This window comes from Thamnophis elegans, chromosome 7, assembly GCF_009769535.1.
Source record: "Thamnophis elegans isolate rThaEle1 chromosome 7, rThaEle1.pri, whole genome shotgun sequence".
Classification (NCBI taxonomy): Eukaryota; Metazoa; Chordata; class Lepidosauria; order Squamata; family Colubridae; genus Thamnophis; species Thamnophis elegans.
The window spans coordinates 471,031-488,522 of NC_045547.1; the positions used below are offsets into that span (position 1 = coordinate 471,031).

Consider the following 17,492-nt stretch of genomic DNA (forward strand, 5'->3'; position numbering starts at 1 on the left):
GCATCCCTGGGGTTGGCCGGCGCAGGGGCTTCTCGGGTGAGGAGCGGGTCCCGGGCGGCTCCGCACATACCATTTGGGCTAAAGGCATCGGGGTGCAAGAAGCACCCCTCTTGCACAAGGAATCTGCCAGGACAGAGAAGGGCAGAATTGCCACCGGCTCCTTCCACTGCAGGCTCAAGGTCAGCTGCAAATGGGGGGGGGTCCTATGGCAGGGAAAGGGGGGGGTCTCAGCCCCCCCCCAGCGGAGCCCCTTATCTTGATGCACTGACTGGGCTCATCCTGAGCCATGGTTCCATTCCTTATCCATTTCTTGGCTAACCAACAAGCCAGGCTAAACGCTGGAACCTCTTGGGTGGGTTTCCAGGCAGCAGAGGCCAAGCGAGGGCTGGTAGTAGGGATGCGCCCCCCTGCCTGGCATGATAAGGGCAGAATCGGGGCGCTCCGCAGATGCTCTGCTGCAAAACGTGAGGCTGCTGCTGGCGGGAACAAGGGGGCTGTCCTGCCAGGCCGCCTGTGCTATAAATAGGGGTTGGAATTTGGGTGAGAGGTTGCCTGGCTGGGAGGAGGGGAGGACAGCTGCTGCCCTGGGCTGCCCCCCCTGCTGCCAGGTAGCCAGCCTCCCCCCCCCCACCCTCTCCTCTCTGGTCAGGCAACAGAGCTCGGCTAGGGTTTCATGAGTTGTCTGAATTGCAGCTGTCCAGGTCAGGGGTCGGGTGGGGGTGTTCAAGAGGCCTGGCCTCTACATAGACAGAAGGATGGGTGCCCCCACCTCTGGACACAGCCCATTGGGTGTCTGAGATTGTGGCCTCAAATACCCCTCCCCCCATAACTGCAATCGGCTGAGCGTGGGGCCCCACCAGCCCCAGGCCGGAGTGGAGCCCTTGCCTTGGGTGGGGGAGGGGAGGGGGGAGAAGAAAAGAACGAGAAAACGAAGAGAGAAGAAGCAGCAGCAAATTGAGAAGGAAGGAGAGGCAGGAGATCAGAGGAATTCCTGCTAAGGTTACCCACAGGAATTCATTTAGTGACCGAAGTCACAACGCCATTGGGAAAGGCGATTTACAACACTCACAACAGCTGCAGCATCTCCACCGTCACGGGGTCAAAATTCAGATGCTGGGCAAGTGACCGATGAGGGTCCTGGGCTCCCGTGATTCCCTTTGGTGACCTCCTGGGAAGCAGGGTTCACTTCACCAATGTTACTCACTCAACAGCTGCGGGGATTCACTTAATAACTGTGGCAAGAGAGGTTGCAAAAGGGGCAGAGCTCACTTTATAACAGCCCGACCTGGCAGTGGAGATGTTGAGCTCAGCTGTAGTCATAAGGATGGAACATGTGAAGCCGTTGCCCAGCGTCCAAAATGGGGTCGGAGGTTGGTGAAGCATCCGTCAGAAATCCAGGACTGGGCCTTGAGTAGCTCTGGACGGTGGATAAGGGACCGGTTGCTAAGCGAGGACTCCCTGGATCTCACTTGCAATTATTAAGCCCATTTTCTCTGTCAGAGCCGAGGTGGCGCAGTGGTTAGAGTGCAGCACTGCAGGCTACTTCAGCTGACTGCAGTTCTGCAGTTCGGCTGTTCAAACCTCACCGGCTCAGGGTTGACTCAGCCTTCCATCCTTCCGAGGTGGGTGAAATGAGGACCCAGACTGTGGGGGTGATATGCTGACTCTGTAAACCGCTTAGAGAGGGATGAAAGCCCTATGAAGCGGTATATAAGTCTAACTGCTATTGCTATTGCTACTAATCTCACCGGCTCAGGGTTGACTCAGCCTTCCATCCTTCCGAGGTGGGTAAAATGAGGACCCAGACGGTGGGGGCGATATGCTGACTCTGTGAACCGCTTAGAGGGGGCTGAAAGCCTTATGAAGCGGTATATAAGTCTTATTGCTATTGCTAAATGGCCCATCTGGGTCTTTGGGAACAGAATGGAATAGGAATAGAAATGGCGTGGAACAGAATAGAACAGGACAGGACAGGGTAGTAATAGTTGGAACGGGACCTTGGAGGTCTTCTAGTCCAACCCCCTGCTCAAGCAAGGGACCCCATATCATTTCGGACGGTTGGCGGGCCAGTCTCCTTTGGAAAGCCTTGAAGGCCCCACAACCTCTGGAGGCAACTTCTGTTCCGTCGGTTGATGGCGAGGTCTCCCTCTTGGGAAGTTTCTCTTCAGTTTTGGTTTGCTTCTTTCCTTGCTAAGATTCCAACCATCGTTTATCGTCCTGCCTTTTCGTTCTTTGACCCCCCCCCCGTCTTTGTAGGAGCCCCTCAGATATTGGGACAGTGCTGTCCTCCTTTTCACTAGACGAGACCTCCCAATTCCTGCCACCGTGTCTTTTAGCCCCCAGCAGCCCCCCAATTATTTTGGTTGCTCTTCTCTGCACTCTCCCCAGAGCATCTCTTTAGTATCACGGAGACCAGGGCTGGATGCCATGTTCCAAGTATGGTCTTATTAAGGCAGTGTTTCTCAACCTTTGGCAACTTGAAGATGTCCGGACTTCAACTCCCAGAATTCCCCAGCCAGCAAATGCTGGCTGGGGAATTCTGGGAGTTGAAGTCCGGACATCTTCAAGTTGCCAAGGTTGAGAAACACCGTATTAAGGCTTTGTAAAGCAGTAGTAGACTGTCATCTTGACTCTATCCCTCTGTTAACGCATTGAATTACATTGGCAACCGGCTGAGCCATTGGGACCAGTGGCTCTGTGACCTCTGTCCACAGGTTCCGCTGGAGGGGAACATTCAGTTCTCCTGCTGGCTGGTGGGGTTGTGTCCACTCTGGGGGGGCGAGTGCGTACTTGCACACCTCTGTTCTTGTTAACGCAACTGTGTGTTGGGACTTTGTCAACCCACTCCGTGTCTGAGAATACAGCTAACCTGTCCTCTTCTTCAGGTGACTCGGTCAGTCCATTCCGGACCTTGGAGTCCATCTCTGAATCCCCATAAACTGGAGCTGAGGAATTGGCCCTTCCTTCCCCTCCCCCACAACTTCCTCCAGCAGGGAGCACCCCCCCCCCCCGGATCCAGCCCTGGGAAATTAGCAGGGGCTTCCGTCGATCCGCTGGGGCAGCCAGATCCCCCCACCTCTACAACATAGGCAGGGCGCCCCCCCCCCCAGTCCAGTTTGTGGTCAAGCCTTTGTTCCTCTTGGGGAGGGAGAGGGGAGCATTTGGCTGCCCTGGCCGAAGGATGCTGCGGCTGGACCACAAATGCAAGAATCCCCCCCCCACGCCCCCTCCCAGACTCTCCACCTTCAGACCAGCGGTGGGAGTCACTTTCCCTACTGGTCGGCAAATGTGAGCGCGGGTGCCGCGTCCGTGTACGCGCACCCCCTTCTGCGCATGTGCAGTGCTCACGCATTATGTCGGACAGGTGGGTGGAGCCTCCTGCAGCTGCTGCTCCTGGTTTGCCCGAACAGGGAGAGAACCGGCTGAGTAGCCCCTCCGCTTCAGAGCCCCCTCCGCCCTTCGGAAGAGGCTGGGAAGGTGAAGCCCCCCGGAGTTCCCTCCAATGGCGAGATTCCTTATTTGTCCGCAAATAAAACACGCCTGGTGAAATGCAGCTTCCCACAAACGAATGTTGTTTTTTTATTCTGTACAGTGCAAAGCCTCCGTCCAGCCCTCTCATGCTTCTGGGAGGAGCTGCGCTCAGAACGGGCAGCAGAAAAGCTCGTGGGGGGAGGGGCATCAGAGTCCTCCATGCTGGACATTTCATGGATTTATTAGCCCAGAGTAGAATTAAGAGGACAGATTGGGGCCCGCTGAGTCTCATGAACAGTGGCCTGCAGCCAAAGCCAACTTTCCCATCCTTTCTGGAACCGTCTTTACCTCTGGAGGACCTGGGGAAGGGAGAGCAAGGCTTCCCGGGTCCCAGGAGGTGGCAGGGCTTCATTGGTGGGGGGGGACTTGGCACACATCCCCTCCAGAAATGACCGGAGACAAGCGGCCCTCCAGCTCTCTGACCTGCAGAGCTTTGGAGGCAACGGACGCCGGCTGGCAGCTGGAAGGGCCCCCGAGAGGCTTCCTCTACCGGCTGTGGCTTCTGGGTGGCCTTCGAGGGCAGCCCCACCTCCAGGGCATCGCAGTCCTCTGTGAGGGGAGCTGAAGGCCGAGGGGGCAACTGGCACACGGGGGACGAAAAGCGCAAAGGTTCGTCTTGTGGCAGGATGACCCTCCCCCACCCCAGCTGCACCCCAGTCTGGAAGAGGGAAATGGGGCCCCCCACAAGACCAAGGATGGGGACACAGCTGACCCAGAGGGGGGAGGGGCATCACACAGACCCAGGTGTGCAAAGGCCACAGGTGGGCCTGGTTGGTCACTTGCACCTGGGGCTTCCTGGCGGAGGCTTGGCCTGGAAGGCAACCCCCTCCCTCTCCCAGCGGTTTCATGCAGATGTTCAGCAGGAGAGGGTGGAGCTTCGGGCTCCGAGGCGCCCCACACGAGAGGGGCTGTGGACATGACGCCCTTTCTGTCTGTCAACCTGGACTGCAACCGAGGAAGGCACTGACCCCCCCCCCCAAGCTGCTCCAGAGGAGGCTGCCCTGCACGGGTCACAGCAGCCCCCAAACCCCAGGTTGGCCGAACAAATCCAGGCACCACATCCCTGAGGCAGATGTGCAGAGAGTGTGTCTTGCAGGAGGGCTGACCAGCCACCCCTCCAGTCTTGGTCCCTCAGTTCCAGCTGTCCGATATGCCAGCCCTGGTCAGGCCAGTTCATGGCCGCTGGCCAGCCTATGGTCACTCTCCCCTGGCCTTCTGCTGGAAGTAGGCCTCAAAGCGGCACTGGGCGTATTCCTGGAAGGAGGGAAGGAGGGACAACAAAGTGACTCACCTTCCCGGCCCACTTTGGTCTGGGGAAAGGGAGGGGCAGCCCTGGGATCCCTTAGGGTGCCCCTTTGTCCCTCTAGGGGCGGCCCTGGGGGGGGGGTGAGATGGGAGCCCTCGGCACTCACCAGGTAGCCAAACTCAATGGTGGAGATCTTGGCCTGCAGGATGGACCAGAGGCCCCAGAAGAAATGGGAGGCCAAGGTGAACCTGCAGGGGGTGGGGGAGAAAGAGTCAGCCGGGGAAGGGAGGGAGGGGTCTGCCATTCGTGCTTTTTCTCACTGGGAGCATTTCCCAGGGGAATGAGGGGCAGACCGAAGCCCCTCGCAATGCCCCCCCCTCCCCGCCCTCAGAGGAAACTGTCACAGCTCTTGACTCCCAACCCCAGGAAATGCCGGCTGCCGCAGCGGTTCCAGCCACCCCCCCCCCCACCCACAAGACTGACCGGCTGATCTCCAGAAGCATCTTGGCCTCCAGGCGCTCCTGCTCCTCCGGCGAGGGGGGGTCGGCCTTCCCACCTGCCTCCTGCAGGTAACACCGGATGAAGTGCAGCTGAGGGGAGACGAGAGAGGTGAGGCCAACCGCATCCTGCTGCCACCAGGCACAGCTGCCGAGACCCCAGGGACAACTGGCCCGAAATAAACAGGGGCCGGTGCTAGAGACCCCACGGAAGTCGAGGAGGAAGCAGCTTCCGGCTGGGCTGGGCAAAGGCCTCCCCAACCGGTTCCTAGCAATCCCTGAAGAGTCGCTGCTGCTCAGGAGGCCAAAGGTCCTCCTTGATGCTCAACTGATGCCCCCCAAGCCCTCCCCACAATATAAGGAAGATTCCAGAAAGGGGGCAGAGAAGAGCAACGAAGGTGATTAAAGGAGCTGGAGGCTGAAACCCTTTGAAGAACTGTGGCGGCAATTGGGCATACCTAAGGAAGAGGAGGACTAGTGTCGGGCTGCCCCAAAGAAGTGGGGGGTCAAGCTATTCTCCAAAGCACCCAAAGGCAGGAGGAGAAGCAACGGATGGAAGTTGACCAAGGAAAGGACCGGCCTAAACCCAAGGAGGACCTGCCATCAACCAGAGGAAAGGCTCCAGCCATTGTGGGGGCTCCATCCCTGGGGGCTTTTAAAGAGAGGCTGCAGGGTCCGAGATGAGGGCTTAGACTAGAAGACCTCCAAGGCCCCACCTAAGCTGGGAGTCCTGGGGAGCATTTAAACTAAGACCCCCCACAGCAGAAGGCAAGACCGATCCAGAGATCCAATTATAAACTCACTAGCTCAAGTCCCAATCGGCCAGAGAGGCCGGGGGCCGCCTGAGCTGAGACCAGGGCTCTCCAGCCCCCCCCCCCCAGGTCACTGCTGCTGGGCCACCCAGTGTGGGAGGAGAGGCATCCTTGGAGGAAGGGGGGGGCAGGTGAGCAAGGCAGGAAGGGAGAAAGGAGGGCTGCTCATTGGGGCTCCTGTGGCAAGGCCAGCCCTGGGCTTCTGGCCATCGTCTTCCTTGGAGGACAGAAACCCTAGAAGGGCTGGGAAGGGGGAGCTTCGCTCTCACCACCTACGGCTCTTGTCTACAGGTGGCCGCATTATTTCTCCTCCTTTCCCGAAATGTATAAAGACGAGCGCATCCTTCAGACCCTGGGAGACCCCCCCTCCCTCCCGTTATTTCTCCAGGCTGCACTCTTCACCATGAGCCCCACTGGAGCCAGGCTGGAGGTCGGAGGTTGGGGTCCTGCGTTTGATTCCACGGGCCTGGTTGACTCCGGGGATGGGCAGCGATGGCCTCTGCGTGACCCCTGGACTTCAACTCCCAGAATCCCTGAGCCAGGCCTTCTGCCGTCCCCTCCAATCCAGCCCCGCCCTCCCCCCAGGGCCGTTACCTGTTGCTGGCGGCTGGGGTACTTCTCCAGGCTGGCTTTGTAGAAAGGCCACTCATCGTGGGCGTAGCTGTAGACCCACTCACAGAAGTGATTGGCGAGGTCAAAGCCCCTGCAGGAGGAGGAGGAGGGGGGGGATGGTCTTTGGGTGGCCCCTGAACCGGCCCCTCCCATTTCGTCCCTTTGACCCGGCTGCGGAGGCCGCCCTACCGGTAGTTGTAGCTGCTGTACTCAAAGTCAATGAGCATCAGCCGGTCTGTGGAGGAGGCCTCGCGCCCGGCCAGGAGGAGGATGTTCCCTGCGTGGAGAGTGGGGGAGAGAGAGGGGAGAAAGGGGAGTTGGCCATTGGGCCAGCCAGGACCTCCTTCCAGGCTTCTGCCACATGGCTGGCGAGGGCCCCCGCGTCTCTGCCGCCCTCACCTTCCTGCACGTCATTGTGGCAGAAAACCACGGGGGACGGCGTGGCCTCCAGCAGCGTCCTGGGGAAGAGGAAGAGAGAGAGAAAAGGGGGAGGGGCTTTGCACAGCTCAGCCCTTTTCCTTCCTGAGGGAGGGGCCCACAAGGCAGGAGGGTTGTCTGCTCAAGCCGTGGGGAGTGGGGCTCCACGACCCTCCCAGTCTTTCCATACAAGGCGGCCCTTTGGGTGTGGGACCTGGAAGGTCCCAACCTCTGAGTCCACCGGCAGCACTTTTCTGATCCCAGGGGGAAGAGGGGGGAGACTACTGCAGAATTGGCAGGGAGCCAGGGGCCGAGACCCAAGGGGCAAGTGGTGGGTGGCCCGGAATCTGGCAGCCCCTCTGGGCCTCTCTCTGGGCTCACCTGAGGCTGTGCATTTCGGCCTCCAGGTTGTAGGCCTTGAGCCGGTTCAGCTTGTGCCGCTGGGCCTCCTGGGAAAAGGTGAGTTCAGAGATCTGCTTCAGGTACCTGCCGGGAAGGGAGGAGGGTGAAGGGAGGGGAGGCGGCCTCTGGAGTCCTGGGCGGGGCTAGAGCAGCCCCAGCCCCCTCTGCAGCCGAGGGGCCACCCACCTCTCCATGGTCCCAAACATCCACTTCGGCTCCTTGTTGAAGGGCATCACCATGCCATGGAAGCGGGCCATCTTCACCGCGATCTCCCCCGAGATGCTGGGCTCCAGCAGGTCCTCCGTGACCAGGCGGCGGCTCTGTGGGGGGAGAGAAAGGGCAGCCCTGAGGCCGGGGGTGGTGGCGGCTGGAGAGAGTGGGGGGCTCAGAGCCAGTGGGGAAGCGGGTGGAGAGGAGGGGCTGCAGGGGGCCACGGAGGGCCCTGACCTCACCTTGATTGAGAAGCCCCCCACAGACTCTTGAAAGCAGGCCGGGAGCCAAGGACTCCTGCCCCCCACCCCCGCTGACTGCACAAAGCCGCCCTGAGGCCCAGCCGCCCACCGCTTCGCTTCCCCAAGTCTTGGGAGGCTGTTTCCCCAGTGTGAGAATTGAGGATTTCGGTTGCTCTTCCTACGTTTCCAGGGGGGGCTGCTCCTTTTTGCCTGTTTCGTGGCTTCGTTTTCTATCTTTTTGAATTCAAAGTCATCCAGAGTCAGAAGTTGAATAAAGTAAAAGAAATAAAATTCTAGACAAAGCAGAGCTACGTCCAATTCGGACTCCAGTTGAAACCTCCGCACGACGACGTCTCTCTCCCACAGCAACTCCTCCCTAGGGAGCGCTTGGGTGGGGCTGGGGAGGGCAGCCTTGCCCCTCTGCCTGGGGGGGGGGGCTGAGCGCTTTAAAGCAAGGACGGGAGCCGAATTGTGGACCCAGGGGCAGAAGGAGTTGGCAGCCCCCCTCCTGTCCTCGCCTCCCTTTAGTTCTTCACCATTTTCTAAAATGGGATTCTGGGACTCAGAAGAAGAGAGTTGGAGGGGACCTTGGAGGTCTTCTAGTCCAACCCCCTGCTCAGGCAGGAGGCCCTGTACCATCCCAGGCAAAGGAGGAGGAGAAAGGAGCCCCGGCGGGATCACCGTGTGCCTGGAAACTGTGTTGGGAGGCAGTGCCAGGCCAGGTTCAGCCCCCTGTTGCCTGCCAGGGAGGGGAGGGGGGGAGGCTCTACCGGGATGTATTCCTCCAGGCGCCCCTGTGGGAAGATGCCATACAGCCGTGGTCCCAGGGCCCGCTCGGCCAGGATGGCGAACATCACACTCTCCAGAACCAGCGAGTCGACCCCCTGCGGGAGAGAGAGAAGGGGGGGGGGGAGAGTTGGAGGGGCTCCAGAGTAAACCTGGGCCTGAGCTGCCCAGCCGGGCTCCAGCAGGCCAGGAGCCAGAAGCCTGGAGGCTCTTGGGCATCCCCAGACCTGCAGTGAAACAGTCCTGAAGGGGGCGGTCAAGCGGTCATCAGTCCACTGAAGCCAGTCTGGGAGAATCCACTACCCAGGAGCGGCTGCTTCAGCTCTTCCCTGCCAGGGGAGCCCACGGCCGGGAGGGAGGGAGATGCGCAAAGTGGAGGCGCACAACCACTTGTGGCAAAGCCAGAACGGCCCTCCTTGGGCGGCCATATCAATTTTCTTAAGTACAGGTAGTTCTCAACTTATGACCAAATGCATGTCGCTAAATGAGAAATTTGTTAAATGAGTTTTGTCCCATTTTATGAACTTTGTTGCCAGAGTCATTAAGTGAACCACTGCAGTTGTTAAGTAAACAACATTCCCTCTTGACTTTGCTTGTGGGGACATGAGCCGGGGACACGGCAACCGTCATAAATGTGAGTCAAGCATCCAAATGTACCTCCCTTGACCACGGGGATGCTTCAATGGTCGTTAAGTGTGAAACATGGTCATAAGTCACTTTTATCAGTAGCTCACCTGGAGGATGACGCCGTAGACGCGGAGCAGGACCTGGCGTGGCTCCTCCTGGGCGGAGGGGATGTGGTCCGGCAGGGAGCATCTGTAGAGCAGGTTGCTCAGCCCTCCACTGTGGGGGAAGCAGAGACGGGCAGGTTGGGGGGCAGCCCAAGTGGGGGGGGGGCTGGTGGGACAGGACACAGGCAGCATCCCAGGGGAGGCAAGCGAGGGGGCTGGACTGGAGGACCTCCCAGCTCCCTTCCCACTCTGCCACAGGTAGTCCTCGACTTGACAAAGGCCACACTTAGCAACAGGAACCTGGGGCTCCGGTGTGGTCGTAAGGCGAGGACTACCTGTGTTCTCCGTACGCGTGGCTGTGGCGCCTCTCCCGGGGCCAGGAGGGCAGCTCCCGCAGCGGCTCCCTTTAAGACTTCCGGACTCCAACTCCCACAATCCTCCGCTGGAGGGGCTCCGGGGGGGGGGGGCGCCCTGGTCAAGGGGCCGAGGGGCTCCGGCGGGAGAGGCCGGCGCTTCTCCCGGGGGAAGCGGACTCCCAGGGGCGGGGCGGATGACGTCACGGGCGGGTGACGTCACGGGCTCACCTGACCGGGACGATGCCCAGCTGCTCGGGGGCGGCCAAGCGGCGCCAGGCCCCGGCCAGGAACTCGCGGCACCAGAGGAAGGCGCGCAGGCGGGTGGCCGCGGGGACGGCCGGGGAGCCGCGGGGCGAGCGGGGCGCTGCTCGGTCTCCATCCGGCCCGTCTCCCTCGGGCGCCTCCATCGCCAGCAGTCGACCGATGGCCGCGCCTCCCCCTTGCCCCGCCCCGCCGGCCCCGCCCACGCGCGCTCCCATTGGCCGGTTCGGGCCCGGCACAGGGGGGGGCGGGGCAAGGGGGAGGCGGCGGCCAATCGGAGGACGTGACGTAGGCGGGTGCGGCGCCAATCGCGGAGCGGCAGAACCCGGCGAGGGTGAAGGTCGCGACACGTGTAGCGGCGTTTGTGTAAACGCGCCTCCGGGTGAACTGACCCGCAACTGAGGGTGCGTTCCTTGGAAAAGGCGGCTTAGGCGGCTCCGCGGCTTTACTCGGGCGAAAAGAATGGGTGTACGGGCGCCGCGGAACAAGGGTTGTGCGTCCGCTCAGGGCAGCTCCCTTTTTCCGCCCGGTCGGCCCAGGAGGGCGGGGGGGGGGGGGTCCGCTGCCAGTTGGACCAGCCTGTCCGCTGCGGGGCGGAGCCTCTTGAAGGGGGCGTGGAACCAGCTGAGACCCACCCGTGTCTGGGGCAACCGGGGGTTTGGAGAACCAGAACGCCTCCCGCGAAGGAAGACCCGGGCTGGGTCCCCCACTGCTGTGCCGGGCTCAGCCCCCCCCCCCAGTCTGCTCGGCGGAGGGGGTGGGAGGGGGGCAGGGGATGGGCTGGGGTCCTTGGAGGGAAATTCCCCCCGGAGATCCTCGGCTTCAAGAGAAGAGAGTCGCTATAATTCAGGATTGAGGCACAGAGTCCCTGGCCCGCTCTGAGCTGGGTGGTTTCCTTGCAGACCTTCCATGACCCTGCTAGGGAGCACCATCAGTGCTGGAGGGGGGTTGCTCTGTGTTTATACCCCAAAGCAAGGAACTGCAAGTCAAGCAAAAGAGCCCCAGACAATAAAGAAGAGGCCGATTGAGGAACCAAGGAAACCCTCCTGCCAAGGCCCACAGGGGGAGCCACCAGTATAGGAAGAGAGGGGAACCCCCCCTCCCTTCGAGCACCGGGGATGCTACCTAGTTGGCCCACGAGGCGTCTGCAGGGAAACCGCCCAGCTCAGAGAGCTCCAGGGACCCCCATCCTCGGCTTCCCCTGACCTCTGATTGTCTTGTAGATGCCAGCAAATGTGGAGATCAAGGCCCGGGTGCAGGATCTGGCCCAGCTGATCCGCAGGGTGGAGGAGCTGAGTGGATCCCCAGGCTCCCTCATCCTTCAGACGGACACCTTCTTTTCTGTTCCCCACGGGCGGCTGAAGGTTCGCGACTTCAGAGTGAGTAACCCAGTAACCGAGCGGGATGGGGGGGGGGCCTCACCTTGCTCCCCCCCCTTTTGCCCCTCGAGGGAGCCTCTCCAGCTCTTCCTTCCAGGATGGGCCCATTAAAGGGCAGTTCCTGTTTCAGGACATTCTTCCTCCAGGCAGCTTAGTGGGACAGACCCTCCTCCTCCCCCCCTTCGGAGGATGAGCGAGACTCCTTCATCTTCATCACTCCCCAAATTCAAAAAAATCTGCTAAGCGGTTTCCCGCCAGGCCTTCCAGTCCGTTTTACACCTGCATTTTCTCTGCTGCTGCTGCTCAGGGATGCCCCCCAGGGCTGCCTTTCAGAATAATCAGAAGAATCTGCTTATTTTGCTCTGTAGGTCTGACCCTGATCCCTTTACCAGGTGAGGCTGACTCTGGACCCACCTTTTCTCTGCAGGATGGCCACGGAGAGCTGGTGTTTTATGACCGGCCGAACACAACAGCCCCTAAGCTCTCTCATTTCACCACCTCTCCCACCAATGACCCCGGAGGACTCGTGGTAACTTCGCCCGGTGGACGGGGAAGGGCTGCTTGCTGTGGGAATGGCCCTGGGGGGCTGGTTTGGGGGGGGGCAAGGCTTTGGAAAGCTCAGAACGGTCATTCTGGAGGGGAGCAGGACCCATCTCTGCTTCCAGCATCCACATGAATGTTTGAGGCTGTCAGACCTGCCCCCCCCCGCCCCCAGTCCCTGTGGGGGGAAAAACCCCTTGACTCCATGAGGCTGAAGCAAAAGGCTCTTTTACTAAAGGAAGTCAGGCTGGATCTCCGGGTTTCCTGCGTGAAAAGATACAGCAAAGTTTCCCTCCTTCCCTCCCCTTATGACCAGCCCACATCTGGCTAATTGCAGCTGTCTAGGATGTTCTGAGAAGTTTTGGGGCAATTCCTGTTCTTTCTCAGGGTGCGTGGCCTTGGTGCCCGCTGGTACAAACTGCTTCCAGGCCTCTGTGGTCACCGGTTATCAGCTGCTCCCCCCCTTCCCCATCACGCAGCGGTTGCCCATTTGCCCCCTCCCCCATCCAGCCTTTGACGGGAGGATGCTGGGCCCAGCAGACCTGAAGCTTGGAAGTGCCCAGTTCCCATGCGAGGCCGGATCAGGAGGTCATCTTGTGTGAGACTCTGTCCCTCCTGGAGATGGTCAGAGGAAGCTGGGTCAGCCCAGGCAGGTCCTCGTCTGTGCTGGCCACTTTCCTCCGGGGCCGTCCACGCGTTTCCGGGACGTGCATCCGATTTCCTCTCCTGCCCTGGTGCTCTTCCAAGGCTGCCTCTTCCTCCCCATCTCCCATTGTCCATGCAGGTTCTTCGTCATGCAGGTTGTCCCAAAGGGGCTTTTTCAAAAGGCAACTGGAAGTTCTTGATTTTTTCCTTGAAGAACATTTCTCTTCTCACCCAAGAAGCTTCTTCAGTTCTGGACATGTTGTTTAGCTCTTCAGAACTGAAGAAGCTTCTTGGGTGAGAAGAGAAATGTTCTTCAAGGAAAAAATCAAGAACTTCCAGTTGCCTTTTGAAAAAGCCCCTTCCTCTCCCACTGCAGCCCATCTGCTCCCGGTGACCCCTTGGGCTTCATATCCAGGGACAGAGAGGGGGGGGCTGAGGCCTCTTAGAAATGGGGGCTGGGACATGCGATTCACTGTACGACCTCTGGTTGGTGAATGAATGTGCAGCCATGCTGGCCTCTGACTCCTCTTTCCCCGGCCCAGGCAGTGCTGTCCCAGGCGCTTGGAGAGCAAGGAGTGGTGAAGAAGGCACGCCATCTGTACGTGGTGGGCCAGACGCGTGTCCACGTGGACCAGGTGGAAGGACTGGGCGGCTTTGTGGAGCTGGAGGTGAGGAGCAGCGCTTGGGGGCCTTTCCGCCCCATGAGCTGAGCCCCAGAGCAACGGGGGTTTATCTAATGGGGGTTGGAAGAGTTGATCCACTTTAGGATGTCCTGGGGAGACCTTCCCACTTGGAATACCAAATCCAGTTTTGGTCGCCACGAAGTAGAAAAGACGTGGAGACTCTGGAAAGTGCGCGGAGAAGAGCAAGAAAGAGGATGAGGGGACTGGAGGCTAAAACATATGAAGAACGGTTGCAGGAACTGGGCATGGCTAGTTTAGTGAAAAGGAGGACTAGGGGAGACATGATGGGAGTCTTCCAATATCTCAGGGGTTGCCACAAAGAAGAGGGAGTCAAGCTATTCTCCAAGGCATCTGAGGGTAGAACAAGAAGCAATGGGTGGAAACTAATCAAGGAGGGAAGCAACTTGGAACTGAGGAGAAATTTCCTGACAATGTGGAGAATTAACCAGCAGAACAATTTGCCTCCAGAAGTTGTGGGTTTTCAAGAAGAGAGTGGACAACCATTTGTTTGAAATGGTACAAGGTTTCCTGCCTTAGCAGAGGGTTGGACTAGATGACCCCCAAGGTCCCCTCCAACTCCAACTATTTATTTTTATTTTATTTATTTTATTATTTTATTAGTATTTATAGGCCGCCCTTTTCCCCGTGGGGACTCAGGGTGGCTTACATAAAATAAGGAAGGGAGGGTACAGACAATAAACACAAAACAATACATAAAAGTAAAATAGTAAACAACATTCATTCATCATTCGGGTGGGGATAGATTATCTTTATCCCCAGGCCTGACGGGCTAGCCAGGTCTTAAGGGCTGTGCGGAAGGTCTGGACGGTGGTGAGGGTACGAATCTCCACGGGGAGATCGTTCCAAAGGGTCGGAGCTGCCACAGAGAAGGCTCTCCTCCGTGTGGTTGCCAGTCGACACTGACTGGCGGATGGTATTCGGAGGAGGCCTAATCTATGCGATCTAATTGGTCGCAAGGAGGTGATTGGCAGGAGGCGGTCTCTCAAGTACGCAGATCCACTACCATGGAGGGCTTTATGAGTGACAAGTAGCACCTTGAAGCGCACCCGGAGATCAACAGGTAGCCAGTGCAGCTCGCAGAGGATAGGTATTATGTGGGTGAACCGAGGTGCACTCACAATCGCTCGCGCGGCCGCATTCTGGACTAGCTGAAGTCGCCGGATGCTCTTCAAGGGCAGCCCCATGTAGAGCACATTGCAGTATTCCAGCCTAGAGGTCACAAGGGCCCGAGTGATTGTTGTGAGGGCCGGTTCAGGTAGGGTCGCAACTGGCGGACCAGGCGAACCTGGGCAAATGCCCCCCTGGTCACAGCCGTCAGATGGTGGTCGAAAGTCAGCTGTGAGTCCAGGAGGACTCCCAAATTGCGAACCTTCTCTGAGGGGTATAAAATTTGACCCCCCAGCCTGAGCGATGGAACACTGGTCGAATTATTGGGAGGGAAACACAACAGCCACTCAGTCTTCTTCGGGTTGAGTACAAGCTTGTTAGCCCTCATCCAGTCCATAACGGCCTCAAGACCCCGGTTCATCACGTCCACCGCTTCATTGAGTTGGCACGGGGCGGACAGATACAACTGAGTATCGTCCGCGTATTGATGGTATCTTATCCCGTGCCTCCGAATGATCTCACCCAGCGGTTTCATGTAGATGTTAAATAGTAGGGGGGATAAGACCGAACCCTGCGGCACCCCATATGTTAGGGGTGTTCTGTTACTCTCTTCTGATCCTTGGATCTCTATTCCAGGGAGCCAAAATCCAGATCTAGAGCAGCCTTGAGTGGGGAGGGAAGCAAAGGCAGGTGATCTGGTAGCGGCAGGGAGATCCGTGCAGGAACGGGGGGATGGGAGACTTTGGGGAGCGTGATGTTCCCAGGGAGAGTCGGGAGTCCAGGACTGTGAGACCAAACAGTTGACCAGACGGACAGACTGACAGGCTCCTCTGGTTCTCTCGGGTTGCTGGAAATTCAGCCTCGGCTGCTGTTCCACTTTCAAACTATTATGATCAAAGATGAGCCACAAATTGTGCAATTCAAACACGAAATGAACACTGGTGAACAAGTTGCTGACAGCAGGATTAAAATGAGTTGGGGTGTTTCTAGGGATGTGGGCAGAAGAGGTCATTGGTTGCTCTTTAGGACGGTGGTTCTCAACCTGTGGGTCGGGACCCCTTTGGGGGTCGAACGATCCTTTCACAGGGGTCGCCTAAGACCATCGGGAGTCACACATTTTCGATGGTCTTAGGAATCGAGCCACCAATTCTATGGCTGGGAGTCACCACAACATGAGGAACTGTATTAAAGGGCCGCCACATTGGGAAGGCTGAGAATCTTTAGGAGACTCTGCCGTTGCTGGATGGTTTATAGCTGTGATGATGATGAAGAGTGAAGAAGTACATCCATCCTCCCATCCCTGGGCTCCCCAGGCGGTCTTTGGGCAACCTTGGGTCAACCATGTTCAACTCATTGAACTGGAGGTGGACCTAGCGGGCTCCCAAGATCCCTCCCACCCCCCTAACTCTGGGGCTGCCGTGGGGAGGGTCCGTTCCTCCCTGCCCCTGCCTGCTCCCAGGGCTGGCATGGAGGCTTCCCTGCCTGGCTCCTCCCTCGTCCCTGAGGGCCGGAGGGAGCAGGTAAACATGCTTCGGCAGGGGCCCACGTGATCTTCCAGGCAGTCAAGGAAACAGGTGGAGGTTTTCCTGTGGAGGACGGGCGCTTGCTCACTCGCTCCGTCTCTCTCGGGAAGAGCCGAACGGGGCTGAAGAACTGGGAGGAGGAGGAGGAGAAGAGGGACAGGCAAGCCAGGGTTTTGTCGGCTAAGGAAAAGCCAGTTTTGGCAGGGGTGGAAGCCCCTTGAAGACCCCTGCAGGCGGGCGATGGAGGAAGACCACCAGGCCTTCCTCCATCGTGCAGAATTCCCAAGGGATGAAAAGGCCCCAAGCTGCCCCAGGGCTCTGCTAGCCACGAGCCACAGTTGGCTGGCTTTTATCCAGATCCCTGGCGAGCTTAACAAAGGGGAAGCCCGTTATTGCCACACATGTAACGTGCCACATAGAGAGGGAGAGAGCTACGCACAGGAGGATTTGGAGTCCCAAAGGGTCCCCCCCCCCGGCGCTTTTGCTGAATTCGAACCTTTTTGCATTGGTTATTGCAGGAGGAAAGGGGTGGGTGGGGGAGGGGCTGGATCCGAAGAGCCTCCTAATGAAGCTGCTTCCTGTGCTGGGAGTCCTTGACTTACAATAGTTCATTTAGTGACCATTCAAAGTTGCAGCTAAAAAGTGACTTATGACTGTCTTTTCACACACACGACCAGGTTTCCCCGTGGTCACGTGATCAAAACTGGGGCACTTGACCACTGATTCATATTTATGACGGTTGCCATGTGATCCCCTTACCAACAAGCAAAATCAGTGGGGAAGCCAGATTCACTCAACAACCGTGCTACTGACTTAACAACTACGGTGATTAACAACCAAAAGGAAAAGGGGGCAAAATTGACTTAACAAATGTTTCACTTAGCAACAGAAATTTTTTTGGGGGGGGGGGGTCAATTTTGATCATAATTCGAGGACTACCTGTATAATAAATGCAGATATGAAAAGCGGCCGGTTGGACCACATGTGGTGCTTGTTGAGCTGAAAAGCCACATCTGGGGGGAAAACATTGGGGGGGGGGGAGGAGGGTGTAGCCATAAGAGCCTCTCAAAGAAACCAACTTTTGCCCATCTGAAGGGTTTCCAACCTTGGCAGCTTTAAGACTTTTGGACTTTAACTCCCAGCATGGTGAGTTCTGGGGAATTCTGGGAGTTGAAGTCCACAGGCCTTAAAGTGCACAAGTTTGGAGATTACCCCCCCCCCCCACACACACACACGCACACACACCCTGTCCATCTCATATTGTTGGAGATGAACGTGGTTTCACAAGGCGGCTGGTTGCACATTGGGGCTGAGGGGCTTGCGGCGTGTGTCCCATGGTCCTCTCCCTCCCTGCAGGTGGTCTTACAGGAGCAGCAGAGCCCCCAGGAAGGCAGGGAAGTGGCCTGGCAACTGATGAGCAAATTAGGCATAGAGGAGAAAGACCTCATCGGTGGGGCTTACCTGGATCTTCTGCTGGCAGGTGGAGAAGCC

The 17,492-nt window shown here is 58.4% G+C and overlaps 1 protein-coding gene across 1 annotated transcript; it reads right to left on the minus strand.

Annotated features, from left to right (window-relative positions):
* Nucleotides 1-3,555: 3,555 nt before the first annotated feature.
* CHKB (choline kinase beta) lies at nt 3,556-10,280 on the minus strand. Its single transcript, XM_032221766.1, has 11 exons — nt 10,071-10,280; nt 9,490-9,598; nt 8,740-8,853; nt 7,704-7,837; nt 7,497-7,601; nt 7,098-7,156; nt 6,888-6,975; nt 6,681-6,789; nt 5,261-5,367; nt 4,944-5,025; nt 3,556-4,785 (listed from the first exon to the last, which is right to left on the minus strand). The coding sequence occupies exons 1-11, from the start codon at nt 10,247-10,249 to the stop codon at nt 4,729-4,731; spliced, it is 1,143 nt and encodes a 380-aa protein (XP_032077657.1). The 5' UTR covers nt 10,250-10,280; the 3' UTR covers nt 3,556-4,728.
* Between the last annotated feature and the right edge of the window lie 7,212 nt (nt 10,281-17,492).